Below are 17423 nucleotides of genomic sequence, written 5' to 3'. Positions count from 1 at the left end.
TGGCATTCACCGTGGATGAACCTGCCTAGGTTAGGTAGGTTATGTAACACCTAGTAGTAGAGTAGATGACAGTCAATGACACTGGCCAGAGTATATCACTATATTTAGCTCAGGGGTATAGTCACTTACATGGTACTCAGTTTAGTTATATGCAGGTACCTAGGTTGGTCAAACGCTTGATTTCCAACTTCAAACATAGTCCTGTGCTCGTATCCTCCTCCGAGTATAGCGATGAGGGCTTGAGACTGTAGGACTATAGAAGAGTAACTTTATGGCTACTGGGTATAGAAACATGTATATATTTTAGGTATATAATCTCAGTTGCCAATGATTACCAAGGCAACATACATTATTATGTGACGTGAAGTGATGCGTATAAGACGAGTGAGAAAGGCTCAAAGGTGCTAGGGGGGCTGGCGGATGAGGCCTATATGTCTTGCGTAGAAGAGGCAATCAAATTTATCGGAACTCACAGAATGAAGCCAAAAATTTGGTATGATTGAGCAATACATGTAGTAAAGCAATAATCAGTTGTCTAATACTACTTCTGAAAGGTTGAAGATGAGAAGAGGTTAAAATGGTCCATCACTTCTTGCTGCGCTGATAGTCTGTGGCACCCAGCAGAAAACGGGTGATAGTCACGCAACGATACGCGTCGCTGGGTTCTAAGAAACACACACGCCGGTTCGGTGCCTCTTTCTGTCGTGGCCGTACCTTTAGGACGAATTCTAAGGCTAAATAGCCATATGAGGAATATGTAATTGGGTTTAAATCCTATAGGATCCCAATTCTAAATGACAATTCGCCAATATACGGCGTAGTTGCTGGATATTTGCTAGGGTACAATTGACCTGCTCAACTGTGTTATGTCAAGAAAAGCCAAGTTTTGATCCCTGGAGTGCTCGTGAATCAAGTAGCAGTGTTCGTCAATGGCCGGTTAGGGGATTCTGATCCTGGCGACGATGACCTAACTTCTAGGCATCCATACATCCTCGCCCACGAGTCTATAAATACGCGAGAGAGAGCACTAAAAGAATGTATAGTATATCTCCAGATTAGCCTTTTCAATCTTCTATCACGGCACGTTAGTAACCTTCGACCTATCTCGGCTCTCTCCAAAATAGCCACTATGCTGTTCACGAGAATATATTCGCTTTCCACCTTTGCTGTCGGAGCACTAGCCCTGAATGAAACTATCGCAGGCTATAAATACTTCTTGTCTGGTCCCAAGTTAGCCGGAAAAAAGGTCGAATATGAACACGCGGCCGCGGATACGGCGTTCGCTCTCCTGAGGAAGCGCCTGGGAAACGAGCCCCTCCCTGATCTCCCAGATGACAGTGTAGCGGCAGTGTTGAAACTGAAGCAGGACATTGGCACCGCTAAACTTAAGGAGCTCCTCGCACCTGACATGGATGAGGCGGACGCATTTTGGCACGATGTGATTCACAAGTCGGGGGACTCGTGGGTCTCTGCCGATGCCAGAGGAGTTGTCTTCCTTCCCAACGTAACATTTCTGTCCTTCGCCTCGTGGTACGCTTCCGACAGAGCGGACGCCGCGAACCTTGCCGCGAATCCAGAGCACTATTCCAAAGAAACCGTGTCAACCGGACTCGGTGGACTTTCATCCAAGATTCTGGAAGGTTGGGGCGGCGTGACCACGAACTTCAGTATTCCCAACTTCGGGTTGCCAGACCACATCAAGAACCCCTTTCTCAGACTGCTTCCGGAGTTCCCTGTCCAGCAAGCCGGCGACAAGGTGTTGCGCGACGGCACTAGATTCGGCGTCCTACATATTGCACTTCGCCCAGTCGATGGAAAGGACTATGGTCAGCCGCAAGAGGGATTCGAGATATACTCTACCATATGGTACCAGGACGGTGCCACTGACGACCATCTAGACCAAGAACGCCGGCACATGATCAACGAGATTGTCAACTTGACGCTTCAAGCTCAGAAGGACATCGAGTCTGGAGACTTTGTCCCTTCATGAGGGACAGGTATTCTTTCGAGGGAAATAGCATGCATTGTAAATAGAGATGACTATATTCAACGCGTAGGCTTGAAAGAGGATGTATATTTACTGAAATAGCCTGTATATAGACCTGCCGTAAATCTAGCGAATCGAATATAAACTATTGTTGGAATGAAGGGATAGCTGAATACTCGGTGGGACTTCTGTAACCAGTACTAGCCACCACTGTTAAGCGCCACGTAGTTTATGATGATCTTCAAGCACGAGTCCAGTTGCTCAATTCGGCCTTTGCCTCGGTTGTTCTGCCTCGGCTTACATGAGCAGCAGATCAATGAAGTATGTGCATAACTTTACTACTAGTAGTAGTTCCTGAATATGTATGTATGCTTTGCCACCGGTTCGACACCGCGCGTCTTTAGGAGACTTTCGGAGGTCTCGTTGAGGATAATGGCATTCATTTATTTGACTTGGGAAACTTCAAAACTTATGCTGGTTGTTTGTCGAGTAAAATCGAACAAATAAAAGAAGCAGATAACAGGCTATTAACAGCTGTAAGTTTAGTTAACCCAGTACCTAAATACATTATGCATATTTTCAGTAATTCCTGCATCCTTGCAACTCCAATAAAATATTGGCTTTTGGCTTTTTCCTGGGTTTGGTCCTAATTTTAGCGACTCGACCCGGTTTACTAGACCGAAGAACAGTTCAAGAACTATTACTAGTAGTAGGCTACCTAGTAACTAGCTGCTAAGAAGAGTAAGCGGTGAGAGGTATTCTGCCAGTCTCGTGCGTCACTCTAAGTTTTGAGCTCTTCCTAGATCCACAACAAGGTGCCACACGGTTTTTATTTTATTTTTTGCTTGCCTGCTAAAGCACCTCGGTATGCCCGGTTCCATCATTTGACATTGATATTGTAAGTACTAGGTACTAGATACTAGGCACTATACGAGGTAACTTCTGACTTCCAGTTATCACATGAGCTCTGGAGAGACATATTACTTGGTTACCACTACAAACTCCAAGAAAGTTGGTATATAAGAAGCTTACATGTGCCTCTAAACTTTGAGAGCTCCTAACATCTACTCATATGAAAATATACTGTCGATTAAGATTCACCATAACTTCATCTTACTCATCTTACTCCTCCTCCTCCTCCTCCTCCTTCTTCTTCTTCTTCAGACTCACCAACACCCCTAGAGTTTCACAGAAATCATTCCTCTATTATACTCTACACCCCTCTCTACATTCCTCGTCCCGATCTTCTCACACCATGACCTCGGGACTCTTAAGCGCCAACGGCGCCAGCAAGAAGCATAAGGTGACGGTGATAGGTTCTGGTAATTGGTGAGCGCATTCACCGCCTGATTTGTATATATATGTATATATATATATATATATATATACCATATATATCGTATATAGGTACATCTTACTCTAGGGACTAATCAGAAATATTGCCATATTTTAGGGGTTCGACGATTTCCAAGATCGTTGCCCAGAACACCAAAGCTCACCCCGAGCTCTTTGAGGAGGAGGTACAAATGTGGGTGTACGAAGAAGACGTCACGTACGACGACAAGCCACAAAAGCTCACCGAAGTGATCAACACCCACCACGAGAACATCAAGTACCTCCCCAACATCAAGCTCCCCGAGAACCTACACGCAAACCCCTCCCTTGAAGACGCCGTCCAAGGCTCATCCATTCTCATATTTAACTTACCACATCAATTCATCCACCGGATCTGCGGGCAGCTCAAGGGCAAGATCGTCCCCTTCGCTCGCGGCATCTCCTGTATAAAAGGCGTGAACGTCACCGATGAAGGGGTCGCTCTGTTCTCGGAATGGATCGGCGAGGGCCTAGGGATCTACTGCGGTGCGCTGTCGGGAGCGAACATTGCGTCCGAAATCGCGGCCGAGAAGTGGTCCGAGACCACGATTGCGTACGACCCGCCACCAATGGATAGCTCGCGCAACCCATCCCGCACCGCCACACCCCGCTCTACAACCCCCAACCGCGGCTCGCCCCGCGCCTCGGCCGATGAGCTGAGCATCACCCCCCTCGCTGACGTCCAGCACCGGGACGTCCGCGGCAGGATCAGCAAGACCAAACTGACCCCCGTCCCGCCCGAGTACCCGCCGCTCGACCACGACACCTTCAAGACGCTCTTCCACCGCCCCTACTTCCACGTGCGCATGGTCTCCGACGTCGCGGGCGTCTCTCTCGGCGGCGCCCTCAAGAACATCGTCGCCCTCGCCGCCGGCTTCGTCGACGGCCGTGGCTGGGGCGACAACGCCAAAGCGGCCATAATGCGGGTCGGACTCCTCGAGATGGTCAAGTTCGGGCACGAGTTCTTCGGCGAGACGATCTCGACGGGCACCTTCACCGAGGAGAGCGCGGGCGTCGCCGACCTCATCACGAGCTGCAGCGGCGGCCGCAACTTCCGCTGCGCAAGGAAGGCTGTCGAGAAGAACATCTCCGTCCAGGAGGTCGAGCAGGCCGAGCTCAACGGCCAGAAGCTCCAGGGCACCAGCACCGCTGCGGAGGTCAACTCGTTCCTCAAGAAGAAGGGCCTCGAGCAGGAGTATCCACTGTTCACTGCTGTTCATAATATTCTCGAGGGGCGGCATACTGTTGACGATATTCCTGACCTTGTCGCGAGAACTTGAAAAAGATAATTAAATTCTCTTGTAGCCGTCTTTGTGGCGCATAGGGTTGGAAATTGGCCTTGGGGGTAGGGGGGATAGATAGGGAAGGGGAAAGGGAACACGGACGGTTCAAACAAAGCGCATGATAGATGGATAGGCATAATAGGTAGTGGAATTATTTATCGTACCTAGGTAGATACCTGAGCCAAATCAGAAAGAAGTAACATTTATTCATATTCCAGATTCATATTGATTGCTACTACCTACCTCCTCTTAAGCGCAATATGGCCCACCTACCAATCTGAAAGCAAAGCATTCTTCTCACCCCCCCAAACAGAGTTGTTTCTTATATTCGCCGTGTTACCCCCTCCCCGCCCCCGCGTAGTCCCCGTGCCATCCCCATCCTCATCCTCATCCTCCATCGTATGCTCCCCATCCCCCAACACCGGCTTAACCGTATCATGCGCCATCCACACCAGATTCAGCGCCACCGTCCCCACGACACCGACCCACCTCGGCACCCTGCCCCCTTTGTCCGCCAGCACATAGCCAACCAGCACCAGCAGCAGGAAAAACGGCACCTCGACGATCCAGAACAGCAGGCGCGCGACCTTCTGCCGCCGCGTGGTTATGGTGTACGGCTGCAGGCGGCGCAGGTAAGCCTGGTAGTCGTCGGGGAGGTAGTGCTCGCGCGCGCCGTCGCGGAGCAGGTTGAGGTAGCGCAGGCTCGGCTGCGCGCGGCCGGGGTCGGGGCGGCGGACGGGGAGGAGGAGGGTGCGGCAGAGTTTTTTGAGCTTGTCGGCGCAGTTGCCGCCACCATCACCATCACCATCACCGTCATCGGGAAGCGAAGGCAGCCGTGGCGCGTAGAGCATGTGCGCGACGAACGGGCGCGGCAGCTCGGGGACCGGCGGCTTCTCGGGGACGTGGATGGGCGGCGGGAAGGCGAGGCACGGGGCCAGGATGTCGTGGTACGCGGCGGCCTCTGTGCGGATGACCTTGGCGAAGTCCGAGCGCGTCAGCTCGTAGACGACGCCGTAGAGGCCCTTGGACCACGAGGGCTTGGTGTCGGGGGGTAGCGAGGGGAGGAGTGGCAGCGCTACGTTGGGGTCTTCCTCTTCTTCTTCTTCTTCTTCTTCTTCTTCTCCCACTACTTCTGCTTCAGTTGTATCGGGGTCATGCTTCTCGGGTTGTTTCCACCCTGGAGGTGGTGGTGGGAATGGGGGACTCGGCGGGTCGCCTGGAAAGGGTGGTTTGGGGATCTTGCGGGGCGTGGCGTTCGAGGAGCACGGCTCCCAGTATGGGAATTGCGGCAGGTCGAAGGCAAGGTCGAAGCCGGGCGCGGATACGTTGACCTGGCTTATGGGATGGATACCACGCATGCCGATGAAAGTTTGGGCGCAGAGGTTCGAGCCATAGGCCAGGTATAAGACGGTTGTGGACGCATCGTTATCGGGGGAATCGGCGGAGGCGAGAGCTAGCCTTTCGGGTGATGTCCTCGGGATGTTGGGGATGGAAGGATATGAATTCGGTGTTCGAGACCAGAGAGACTGGATTGAGTTACGGATCTGATTGATTAGGAAGTGCGATTGTTGCAGTGATTGTTGCAGTGATTGTTGCAGCGGATCTACCCGGTGGTATACTGGATGTCCTTGCTCCACGTCCCCTTGTTGTCGATCCATACTTTAAGGTATGTACCTGTGGGTACTAAGTCCGTACTATGAACAAACGCCAGTAGCGCCAGCTCGTTAATCTGAAATGACGAAGTCTAATGTATGGGGTTAAGTTACATAGAATTAGAAGTCTGAACTTGATAAACTATAATCTATAAGAAGGTGGTAAGTACGCTAGTATAACCTAGATAGATAGTTACTGAGTCTCAAGTGTTAAGATCAAGTTTGAAGTAAGACGATAACTACTAACCTTAGGTAATTAACCCCCACTTGTTTCAATGCTGCTATTAATAAGCAAGAGTACCTAGGTACCTATTGATAACATCTTTCTGTATCCCTCATTCTGTCCCCAACATTTTGTGTTTGGATAACTTTAAACTACGTCCCATGTCCTAGGTTTGGCGAAATATTCTTTCCTTGATGTTTCCATCTCTCTTCTAATAGGTGCATTTATGTTACGAGTAAACGAAACGCTTGACTCCTAGAGACTGTCCACGAACTCGCCAAGCAAAACTCACTTACCGGCCACACGACCACTCCATCCTATAGTCATCCTATAGTCACCGTTTGCTTTGCTAGCTGCTTACTTGTATAGCCCTAGTCCACGTCACCACGCATAGTCTTTACTCAATAAGAGTAAAACGCGTATTGATCATGCTTTGGTGATTGGTGATGGGATACCATGCGATTGCCCACTAACAAGACAATCCCTAGACTGTAATCTGCATGTCTCTGCTTGTTTAGCTTGTGATGTCATCTTTCCCAATAGCTTTCACTAATTCATGGAGAGCAAAAAGGCTATCAGGACCCTACCTAGGTAGGAGAGCCTAACGCTCTGATGAGAACGCAGCTCTCCAACAAGATCATGTCAACATCGCCACAGTCCATATCAGCCCAAAAGCTTCAAAGCCGGATTATATACCCACTTTTACGAAGTAATCATATACCTATATCAAATCAAGTTCTACACTTTTCCTCTTATCGCGTGCCAAGAATTCGAGAAATACAGCATTAATGTCGTCAACAATCAAATGGTGAAGTATGGATCGACACCACAAAAGTTTTGGCGAGGCTCATGGCTTTTGTATTGATCCAAGAGCCTGACATGCTTTTTTCGGCTGTATCGGAGATCTACAATAGTTAACCTGTCGGTATGGCACAAACCAAACCTTTGCTGTGGAGTTGTGCCAGTCTGAGACCAGGTATGTCCTTGCCCTCGATCTCGTGGCGGCAATGAGCAGTATCTTGATAATCCCCCAAAGTAAATACAATATAGGATCAGGAAAGATAATTGCCCATTATACGAAAGCCGTCTACCACGCTCACAAATTCACATGTGTTCTATCAAACCCTCCCGATAAAATTACATATGTAAGGGTTTCTTTTCGGTTCTGATGCTACGTACGACACTGAGACACTACCTAATAAAGTGGATGTCTTTCCAAGAAGGGAATGTGGATCCCCAAATACAGACATCTCATTCGTCCAATATATTTACTTCCAGGTTAGTATCACAGGGAAGGGCCGGGAAGACACAGCTTGTCAGCTTCAACCCTGAGAAGTATATTTCAGCCTCTTAATAATGTGTAAGTCGTTAATTGCACCTGTGAATAAGATCTCCATTTGCTGCACTCCCATAGGCTGATGGCAGGTTCCCTTTATACCTTTGATGTTGTGCTAATGCGGGTCTGCATCAGCGGACGTTGCATTGCCGGCGGTACGATGCAGGCCTCCCGAGTATACTTGCATTATTACTAGGTACTGCATATGTAGTGGTAGTGTATTAGTGGCCTACAACTTTATACCTACATTGGTACATCACGACTTTATTTTTCTTCTTTTCTTTTCTTTTCTATAATTTTCCCCTTTTGCTTTGGAAAAGAACAATCTACCGGGGGCTCGGGCATGTCTACGCCTCTGGGCAGTGTGTTCGGCGATTCGATCACTCAATGCCACGCATTGTGATTACCGTCTATCCCAGCCTACCTAGCCTACCTAACCTACCTACCTACAACTACCTAGCCCACCCACTTTGATGATCTACGGTGCATCAAATTTATAGCGTCCTCCATCACGTAGATACACGATGAGGGCCAGATCATTCCGTCTCACGGCATTCGCTCGCTTCAGGGCCCTCGCTTTCTTGGCACATCGTCTGGCAGCCACTTATTCAATCCAGCGATGAGTTCAGAAAAAATGTCGGTTGATTGACTCCGCGAAATATTTAAACCGTGGGCTAGTTAGTTTGTTAGTGGAGATCCATTGCCGTCCGTCCCTGGTGGTTTATTTATACAGTTTGGGCAGTCAGGCTGGTCTAATGGTAAGCTGAAATGCAGGCTTTGCCGACTACCACCCCCATGTGAAATAGACTTGCATTGTGGCTTTGAATCATCTCCTAGACTTCGATGGTTTTGCGTTAGGTAAGGTAGTTAGTTAAGTTGTTGTCTTGGTTTTGATTCTGTTTGTGTTTTTGCTTTTTTTTCGTTTTATCCTTCGGGCACGCCGTTTCTTTCCCCTATATCGTGTCTTTCTACCTAGGGTGTATCTATGTCTATCGAGTGAAGCTATCAAGAGGGAGAAGCTCGCGATATGGCGGACTTCTTCGGTGCAGTATTGCGCTTGATCTTCAAGGGAAAGCCACAAGAGGGCCGCACGGATGAGGAACAAGGAGGAAATAATGCGGAGTCCACGGCAGGTTTCGCTCCCCCCATGAACGCAACTGTGAACGGCCATCCCAGCGCGCTCCCTCACGGCCACCGAAGCTACCTCGTCCCCGAGGACGACGCCTTGACGCTCTTCCGTCTCATGGTGGGCATTAGCACCTCGCCCTACCTTGGGTATAGCGAATCCAGCCCTATCGGGACGCGCCCAGCGGCGAACATTGGCATATACGCACGCGTTGTCTATTCGGAGCAGAAAGCCAAAGACAGATACAAGGTCTTCTCGATCGTGATCAATGCTTGCTACTTCTTCCAGATTGTCGTCGCGGCATCAATTACAGCCATGGGGGCAGCCGGGGTGAGTCACGGCGCGGTAACGGCTTTTGGCGCCATCAACACGATCATCGCAGGGATCCTCACCTTCCTCAAGGGCAGCGGCCTACCCTCACGGCTCAAGTACTACGGAAACGAGTGGAAGAAGATCCGCGAATACATCGAGCAGCGCGAGCGCGACTTCTCGCGTGCTGGTTGCACGCTGGATGTCTACGAGGTCGTGGCCACGGTCGACCGGATGTACAACACCACCAAGCGAGAGATCGAGATGAACACCCCTGACAGCTACACATCTGTGACAGGAAATATGCGGAGTTTCATGAACGGAAGCCATGAGAAGATTGCTGCCGTCCACGCCGCGACGCTCGAAGAGCAGCTGAAAGGTCTGGAAAGCAAGGCACTGGATGTGAGGAACCGCATACATGAGCACGGAAAGGGGATAGGAGAAGACGTGCGCGATTTCGAGAAGACTGTGGTGAAGGAGGCAGAAGAACGAAAAGCGGCTATAGAACGTGAGGCTCGGGAACGAAAGGCAGAACTTGCGCGTACGGTTGAAGAGGGACACCGCGAGGTAATGAACCAGACGGATCAAGTCATAAGGGATGTGGGCGAGACACACAGGACGGCAGTGGGTGATATGAGGGCAGCAGCATCTGCGCAGGTACGAAGAGTCGCTGACAGCCTGAGCCATCACCACGAACCACACGAGAAGCTGGATAAATGACATACAGAAATGTGAATAAAGGTAGAAAGACGGGATACTTACTTGGTGGTTGAACATAAGCAACCTTAATGTCGGAGATGTGGCTATATGACTGTATCACTGTTGAAGCTCTTCCAAAATTAATCATGCCACTACCAGGTACCTTAGGTATAAGGTGCCTTATGTCCTCAGGTATGATGTGATGTCGGTGAATGGCAGGGATTATTCTGTCCTACCTATTCCGATGAACCCTATGGTCCATCTCGTGTCGTCTTTACAACTTTACTATATGCTTACCCACGCTACACACTGGTCATGTATATACCTACGCACGTACACAGGTATATTGAAGACAACACTTTATCAGTACTTGAAAAACGAGAAGCTTGACCTAGAAGCACGTTCTCGCCACCTTCAGACCTTCTTTCTCTCCCGCAACCGCAAAAATATATTACAATCCCGCCCTGGCTAAGAGATAAGCCGAACCTAGATCGGGAGAGGCTCAACGGATCCATGAGATCCTCCGAGTTTAAAGGCATCACGGTCAGCAAGTAAGAGAGTTTAACGCATGCCATAGGCGCATCTAAATTATTAATATGCACGTTGTGCGGTCTCTGCCCTCAACTCTTTTTTCTTTTTTCTCATCTATTGAGTACCACCGAGAGCAGTAAAAGAATACCAGTATCTAACAGTATCAAGAAAGCAGGGGGCCATTGTGAACTCCTTTCCTTACTTTAGGAACGCAACGCCGGTAAGATACAGTGCACACACAGGCAGAGGTCCACGCGCATAGTCCAGAGCGAAGACAAGCACCGTGAAGAAGAGAAGAGAACGCCCACACAGTACTTTCTTTTGCCTATTTATTCAGCATTCCCCTGGCGCAACAACTGCCCATAACTATTTCTACCACAGTGGGAGATTCGTCTTTACAACACTAACACGACACAACCACAGCACAATCCAAAGACTTCACTTCCACCATAAAATACCACTCCTTCATTAATCGTCGTCTGAATAACACCCAACTGGTTCAATTACGGTTACAAAAGTATCTTGCCATAAGCATTATTATTTAATCCCATCCTCAGACGGTGTCATAGACCTAAAGGACAGCGACTACCATCCCACAAACACGGGATTCAAAACCACGTTGCATCATTTCATCACCTCTCCATATCTTTCCTTCTACCATCCATTTGGTAATCTTAACCAAACAAACCCATCACGATGTCTTCTGCTCGCAAACCACTAATCCCCAAGATAGTCCTCACGCCATCCACCCCCGACCCAGAAACCAGGCACGCGTGGTCCGACACTACTCACTGGGCCGACACCACGCTGCAGGACCGGGCCATGGACGAGGACATCCTCATCTCGCGCGCCGGGTCCCGCAAGCCGACGTATGCGGATACGGCGCTGAGCAGATTCCAGACTCTGCTCCTCGACGACAACAGCAACAACAACGCGGAAAGCAGCACCGCCAACAGACCACGGAGCAGAAATACTTCTAGGAAGGAAGCAGGCTCCAATGAGACACGGGGAAAAGATCAGATGAATGGAAAGGAGAAGGGGAAGGAGAAGGGGAAGGAGAAGGAGAAGGGGAAGGAAGCGGGCTCCAATGAGGCCAAGGGAAAGGATAAGTCAAAGGGAAAGGAGAAGGGGAAGGGGAAGGGGAAGGAAGCGGCAAAGGTACACACCCTACCTCTAGGCCGCGCCGCCTCCCTCTTTGGCGCTACCACACACAAGCCAGGTACGAGCACGCAGATGTCTGGTCTCAACGACGAGAACCACCAACACCGACGCCAACTGCCCAAGCAGCGTGAGATGCCCAAAGACCTCTCATACACCCCCTTCGAGGCCAAGCTCCCCAACCCCGCAAAGACAAAGCCGTACCAGCGGATAATCGAGACGCGGAAGCAGCAGCAGCAGCAGCAGCAGCAGCAGCAAAGACGGCATCCCCAAGAGAGCAACGACAACGACATCGCCATCGTCATCGCCACCGCGGCCTCCGCCCCCTCCCCATCCTCCACCTGCTCCACCTCCTCTCCCGCCACCCCACTCCTCCCCACCGATGCCCTCCTCCCCAGCATCCCCGAAGCCCCCGAGCTCCACCCCTCCCCCTCCCCACCGCAACCGCAACCGCAACCGCGCTCCCCCTCCCCCATCCAACCACAACCACAACCCCCATCCCCCTCTCCCTCCACCCCTCCACCCCCCTACCAAACCACTCCCCCCTCCCCACTCCCGCGCACCCGCCCAAACAGCGGTGCCCTCCCCTACTGGCGCGACGCCGAGTCGCAGCGCGCGTGGCAGGCCGAGCTGGCCTTCAAGCTGGTGCACACCAAGCACGCGCAGCTGGACGAGGAGCAGGGGCCGCTGGGCCGGGGCGCGCGCCGCCTCGTGTGCGCCAAGGAGGTGGAGCTGTGGTGGTGGAAGCGGGAGTTTGCCAAGCTTTTTGAGAAGGAGCGGAGGAAGAGGGAGGGGGGGCAATGAGAGATTGAGAGATTGAGATTGAGATTGAGAATCAAGGAGGCGGATTAATAATGTGTGGGAATGGAATAACTAGGTAGGCAGGGAGAGAGGGAGGGAGGGAGACGGAGACGGAGATGGAGACGGAGGTTATAATATGAGTAAGGGGTATTAATGTGTAATATAAAGGGAGAAATGACGGAACAGATCATCTGGTACACAGGGACTCAACTTGACTTCAAAAACAAGGAAACGTATTCTCAGGGCTACTTATTTAATTGCTCAAGAAGGCATTTCCTGCTCTAGATTCATTCTTACCTTATAATCAATGCATTGGATGTGAACTATGAACCATCAGATGATTTGCCGCTCCATACAATAAAGCACGGCTCATAATTGATTCACATATTGACTCCCATTATAAAATGTGCCTATGAATTCCTCCATGTAAATCTCATTCTCTTGTCCCCATAAGAATCGTTATGAAATCATATGTATTCATTAGTTCAGATCCCTCATACAGAGAACGTTGATAGGTATGATAACCTCATTATCCACATCAACTACGTCAACCTCGTCATCCTCGTCATCCATACCACTTATACCATCACCCTATCCATCAGATACAACTTTGTTTTGAGAATCATGAAAACACGAAATCCACCATGAGTCGATTCAGGGGTATCAAGTGATAACGAATGCAATGGCCCGTCATCGTTTTATGTCAAACTATCACAAGTAAATGCCCATCGATTGGTTGTTCTTTATATAGAAATCAGCGTCAACTTCCAACCATGCCACTCTGGCTAATGCATAACCCTCAAGCACGGTACTAAACACCGTGGACTAGACCATCAACGAGCGTCTGCGCATCGCGATATAGCTTTCCAAGAACGGCCGTCTGTTTCGGCGACGCGTTGACCGGAATATTCGATGTAGTCGTCTTTCTGGTGTAGGCGGCGAAAACAATCCCTCGATTCGCGGTACAGCCTTGTGCTGGTTCAGGTTCGCCCGGACTGTTTTGAGTAATCGGAATATGATCGCTGTTGAAGGAACAGGTCCACCCCCTAGATATCATCCCTGGCGATGCAAGCTCATCCCGATATTCCTTCCAGCCTTTAAATCCAAGCATCTTAGAATGAAACTGGGCGTGAATTCGAAAAGGGGATCCGAACTCGTGCAGTCCGTAGCCAGCAAGCAATTGACCAGTCATTCCAGATTTCGAATTAGACACGATAGCGCACTGGGAAGCCGCATGGCCCCCTTGCGCCTTGCTCTGCGCAACTCGAGCGATCGATCCGAGCGATGGGTCCAAGTCGTTTCCTTCACCTTTGGGCCAGAGACTGATAACATAGACCAAGTCGAAATTGTACGCTTTGGCGATGTTGGCCGTCCACGTTGCACCCAAAACTCCCGATGCGTTTGCAGGTGAATGAACTAGGGAAAGAAATTGGGAATCAGTCGGTGTACAAGGCGGAGTAAGTTCACCCGAAGAAAAGTTGATCGCAGTCGTGGGGGCAATCGGCGCATGTCGAGTAGATCGACTTCTACCAATAGGTGTCTTCGGCGAGTCCTTCGGCGGCGGCGTTGGGGGTATATCCGTCACCAGGTTAGGTGCAGTCAGCAAGCTCTCTGAAACATCTTCGTCGTTAAGCGCATAGAACTCATCAAGGGAAGGTTCTTTGAGGTTGCGTTTGGCCCTTCTATATCTAGTAATGGTCGATTTCGAACTAATGCATCCTGGCTTTCGTAAGGGTTGTGCTAGGGGAGCACACGGACTGTCCTCCAGTGTGGCATGGGCCACCACAGGATCTTTGGGTTTGGTGCCCCATGATTCACGATCAGGGTGTTTGTGTATTACAAATTCCCTATTATTCGGTGGGTTAGAGTCAAAGGATGGGCGCGGTGTGAATTGAATTGGAGAAGCCAATGCTGGTACCGGCGGTGATCGGTTCAACTTGACAGGAGAGGTTTCTTCGCCATCTGACTCGGGTGGGGAATCAGGCCGACATTTTGGGAATAGGGACAGTGACTGTTTTCTTGGCGGAAGGGTTAGCTCATAAGTTGGGGTCTCGCTTGATTTCCGTGACGATCGTCTCGGTGGTATGGTAATGGTAATAGGACTTGATTTTGTCTTGGGCGAAGGAGGGTCAGACGAAGTTGACAGAGGCCTCGACGTTGAAGACTCTACTTTTACATCCGCGAATGCGAACTTGGCCAAGCGGTTATCAATAGAGGTGTCAATAGGAGTGTCTAAGCCAAGGGTACTGAGCAGAGAGGAGGTACGCTGGAGGTTCCAGTCCAATATATTCTCCACTCGAGGCTCCTTTGACGGATTTTCGCATGCCGTGTCTTTAGCGACACTACTACCAGGAGAAGCGTCCAGTTTCTCGCTCTTGTTCTCTTTATTGTTTTTGAAGAGAGAGTCCTCGGGGAATCTAAATTGTGATAATTGCTGGTTATGAAGCGAGTCCTCGGCGTACTTGAGAGACGCAGACAATGGCCATATCGGGTCACTAGGATGATGCTTATGATTCGTAACCGTGCTGTTAGAGTCAACTGAAGATGACCTCATCAGATCGCCGTGTGGGTCGGGCAGGCTCTGAGAGCGCTCTTTCACCCCTCTGGAATATGTAATAGATTCCTCTCGAGGTTTCATGGGCCTTGAGGTGGGAGAAATAAAAGACGGCGACGGAAAATGCGGGCCATTCTCATCTTGCGACGGGGAGGATATGATAGAGAAGTTTCTGTGGCTTATGCTCCTCTCCCTATCTCTCCTCCTGGAGCTAAAGAATTTCTCCAGTCGCTCGAGTCCGTTGACCATTTTGGCCGTTAGGCTGAGGGACTCAAGTGTTATTCCCACTATCCCCATGTCAGTGTTTGCATTGCAAAATTCCAAGGGCTGGGAGATATGAAATTGTGGGCATGTATGATAGGAGGACCGCGCTCCAGGTGTACAATTTAATGAGAAAGTTGAATAAATACCTAAATGTAGAACGCGTGTATGATTTTCCACACAATAATTCCCAGAGTAAATCGTGAGTCAGTATGAGAAGTTGTGGACGAAGTCTGTGTGTAGATCTCCCCAGTTTCGACGAATCTGTCCGAAAAGCTCTAGTAAATGGTTAAGCGTCAGAGGGTATTCGTGATGCGCTCGAGCACAGAGTGAACAATGAGCGTGAAGGTAATACAAGCAAGCAGGAGGTCATGAATTACATCTCATTTCGAGGCCCGCCGCACCGGCATTGCACAACCTACAGACGAAATTTTTGGTGCTAGATGGTACAACAGACAGGTTTGGGGAATACTAAGTAGATTTGAGGGTCGAGGGTGAGAAGTTGAGGATAACACAAGCAGATGCTGTGTCGCCAATGTGTCTCCGGGTCTGAGGACTTCCTCCTGACACCTATATGAATCTCGACGTATGAGAGGGCTAAACAAGCTTGGGAAGGAGGTGGGATGTCTCTTAATTGCAGCTGGGGAAGTTGGACACAGGGATGCGAGCAGAAAACAAAACTGACTTACGGTAGATCAGAGTGGCGTCTGAGGGTGTCCTAGGTTGTCCAGTGCTGATGGGGGGGAAAGGTAGCCAGCCAGCTTCAGCGCCAGTGTGTAGGTAGGTAGTTGTAGAGTTTTCTCGATAGAGCAAGTCGAGACAGTTGACGCGATCTAGTACCAATTCGTGGTAGTACCGTGGTAGTGAATATTATGAATGGTAAAAAATAAATAATGGTAAATAGAGGGAAAGGGTCAGTGAGTGATGGGATATGTTTGTTTGTGGAAGTTGTGCGAAATGAGAGGTTCCAAGTTTCTCAAGGTGTGAGGTGTATTGTTTGGTTTCGTGGTCCCGATCTACTACTAAGGTAGAATTAAAGTCGGTATACCAAGTAGATCGGATGAAAATGTGAAGTAGTAGTAAGTAGTAAGTAGTAGGTTAAACGTATTTGGTGGCGGGGGAAATACAACTTGAAGTAACAGGCTTTGGAATCTGAGTTCATCTGAAGCAACCAGTGGTCAGTCCCAGTAGGTAGCCAGGTAGGTGCCCTCAATGTCAGTATCGTATTGTACATACTGTACCCTACAAGGTAGGTACTACTACTAGGTAGTAGTACTGTCAACGGTAAGAATATTTAAAGAAAGGTACATGGGTACAAGGTACTACTAGGTAGTCACAACACAACACCATTGGTTCAGATGGCTGGTAGTCGCCCGATTTAGGAATGCGAACTAGTTGACTGGGGTTCCAAAGAATTGGTAATTCGGACTGGAGGTCTGGTAGTTGTGTGTGTAGGTCTGTCACCGATACCACCGTCCCGTAGACTAGTAGGCAGAATTAAAAATAAAAAGATTCCCAAACCATCTGGGCAAAATCCATTCGTTAGGTAAGTACAGTGCCTAATAGCTAGTAGGCAATAATGGGAGTCACCGTACTTCGTAACAAACCTGCATTAGATACCGCCTCATTCTCTGACGAAATACTGAAAGAGGAACCTCGAGTCCACGAAAGCTCCAGAGTCTAACCTAGGCATTTCGGCTCGTCTCCGTGTAGTTATTGTATAACAGTTTTGTACAAGTTGTACTCGACTTGAATAATGTCCCGCACTCGAGACTCCCTTTCATCCGTCCCTGTTCTGTAACTGTCTCTCAATCGTCACAGTCACCCACTCAAGGAGCCTTAAGAAACCCAATGTAGGTACTTTTGGAAATGTGGCATTTCTAAGCGGTATAGGAGAGAACTGCTGTCTCGACTTCTTGCAACGGTCTTGACGGGAGGGCTCATCCCACATTAAGCGGTGGTGGGTTGTGTAAGACATCATATCAAAGGCTACTACTATGTAAGTAGTAACTATATGTACTAAGTAGTAGAGCTACTAGAGCTGACAAAAATCAACTCAGGTCCCTAGCTTCTAGTTTCGTATCCCTTCTTAAAAAGAAAAGACGTAATGTAGGCATTGTGTGCATGGT

The 17423-nt window shown here is 49.5% G+C and overlaps 6 protein-coding genes across 6 annotated transcripts; 4 read left to right on the top strand and 2 right to left on the bottom strand.

Moving 5' to 3' along the window:
• The first annotated feature begins 690 nt into the window (after nt 1-690).
• Nucleotides 691-2260, top strand: GGS25DRAFT_26009 (uncharacterized protein). The gene has a single exon (XM_049257276.1). It carries the CDS (start codon nt 1130-1132, stop codon nt 1988-1990), a length of 861 nt encoding a protein of 286 aa, XP_049121268.1. The 5' UTR covers nt 691-1129; the 3' UTR covers nt 1991-2260.
• A 982-nt stretch (nt 2261-3242) lies between these two features.
• On the top strand, nt 3243-4641 carry GGS25DRAFT_512354 (glycerol-3-phosphate dehydrogenase [NAD+]; the record flags this gene model as incomplete). Its single annotated transcript, XM_049262783.1, has 2 exons — nt 3243-3316; nt 3441-4641. 2 exons carry the CDS (start codon nt 3243-3245, stop codon nt 4639-4641), a joined length of 1275 nt encoding a protein of 424 aa, XP_049121267.1.
• A 77-nt stretch (nt 4642-4718) lies between these two features.
• On the bottom strand, nt 4719-6794 carry GGS25DRAFT_25962 (uncharacterized protein). Its single transcript, XM_049257270.1, has 3 exons — nt 6544-6794; nt 4918-6388; nt 4719-4820 (listed from the first exon to the last, which is right to left on the bottom strand). The coding sequence occupies exons 2-3, from the start codon at nt 6300-6302 to the stop codon at nt 4796-4798; spliced, it is 1410 nt and encodes a 469-aa protein (XP_049121266.1). The 5' UTR covers nt 6303-6388; nt 6544-6794; the 3' UTR covers nt 4719-4795.
• Nucleotides 6795-8882: 2088 nt separating this feature from the next.
• Nucleotides 8883-10010, top strand: GGS25DRAFT_516786 (uncharacterized protein; the record flags this gene model as incomplete). The annotated part of the gene is made up of 1 exon (XM_049263268.1): nt 8883-10010. The coding sequence occupies one exon, from the start codon at nt 8883-8885 to the stop codon at nt 10008-10010; it is 1128 nt and encodes a 375-aa protein (XP_049121265.1).
• Nucleotides 10011-11216: 1206 nt separating this feature from the next.
• On the top strand, nt 11217-12482 carry GGS25DRAFT_516785 (uncharacterized protein; the record flags this gene model as incomplete). The annotated part of the gene is made up of 1 exon (XM_049263267.1): nt 11217-12482. The coding sequence occupies one exon, from the start codon at nt 11217-11219 to the stop codon at nt 12480-12482; it is 1266 nt and encodes a 421-aa protein (XP_049121264.1).
• A 726-nt stretch (nt 12483-13208) lies between these two features.
• On the bottom strand, nt 13209-15694 carry GGS25DRAFT_25837 (uncharacterized protein). Its single transcript, XM_049257258.1, has 3 exons — nt 15675-15694; nt 15444-15572; nt 13209-15320 (listed from the first exon to the last, which is right to left on the bottom strand). Exon 3 carries the CDS (start codon nt 15280-15282, stop codon nt 13291-13293), a length of 1992 nt encoding a protein of 663 aa, XP_049121263.1. The 5' UTR covers nt 15283-15320; nt 15444-15572; nt 15675-15694; the 3' UTR covers nt 13209-13290.
• Between the last annotated feature and the right edge of the window lie 1729 nt (nt 15695-17423).

This window comes from Hypoxylon fragiforme (genome assembly GCF_022984875.1).
Source record: "Hypoxylon fragiforme strain CBS 206.31 chromosome Unknown GGS25scaffold_1, whole genome shotgun sequence".
In the NCBI taxonomy this organism is placed as follows: domain Eukaryota; kingdom Fungi; phylum Ascomycota; class Sordariomycetes; order Xylariales; family Hypoxylaceae; genus Hypoxylon; species Hypoxylon fragiforme.
The sequence above is the reverse complement of the archived record's forward strand: the minus strand, read 5'-3'. Positions and strand labels throughout refer to the sequence as shown.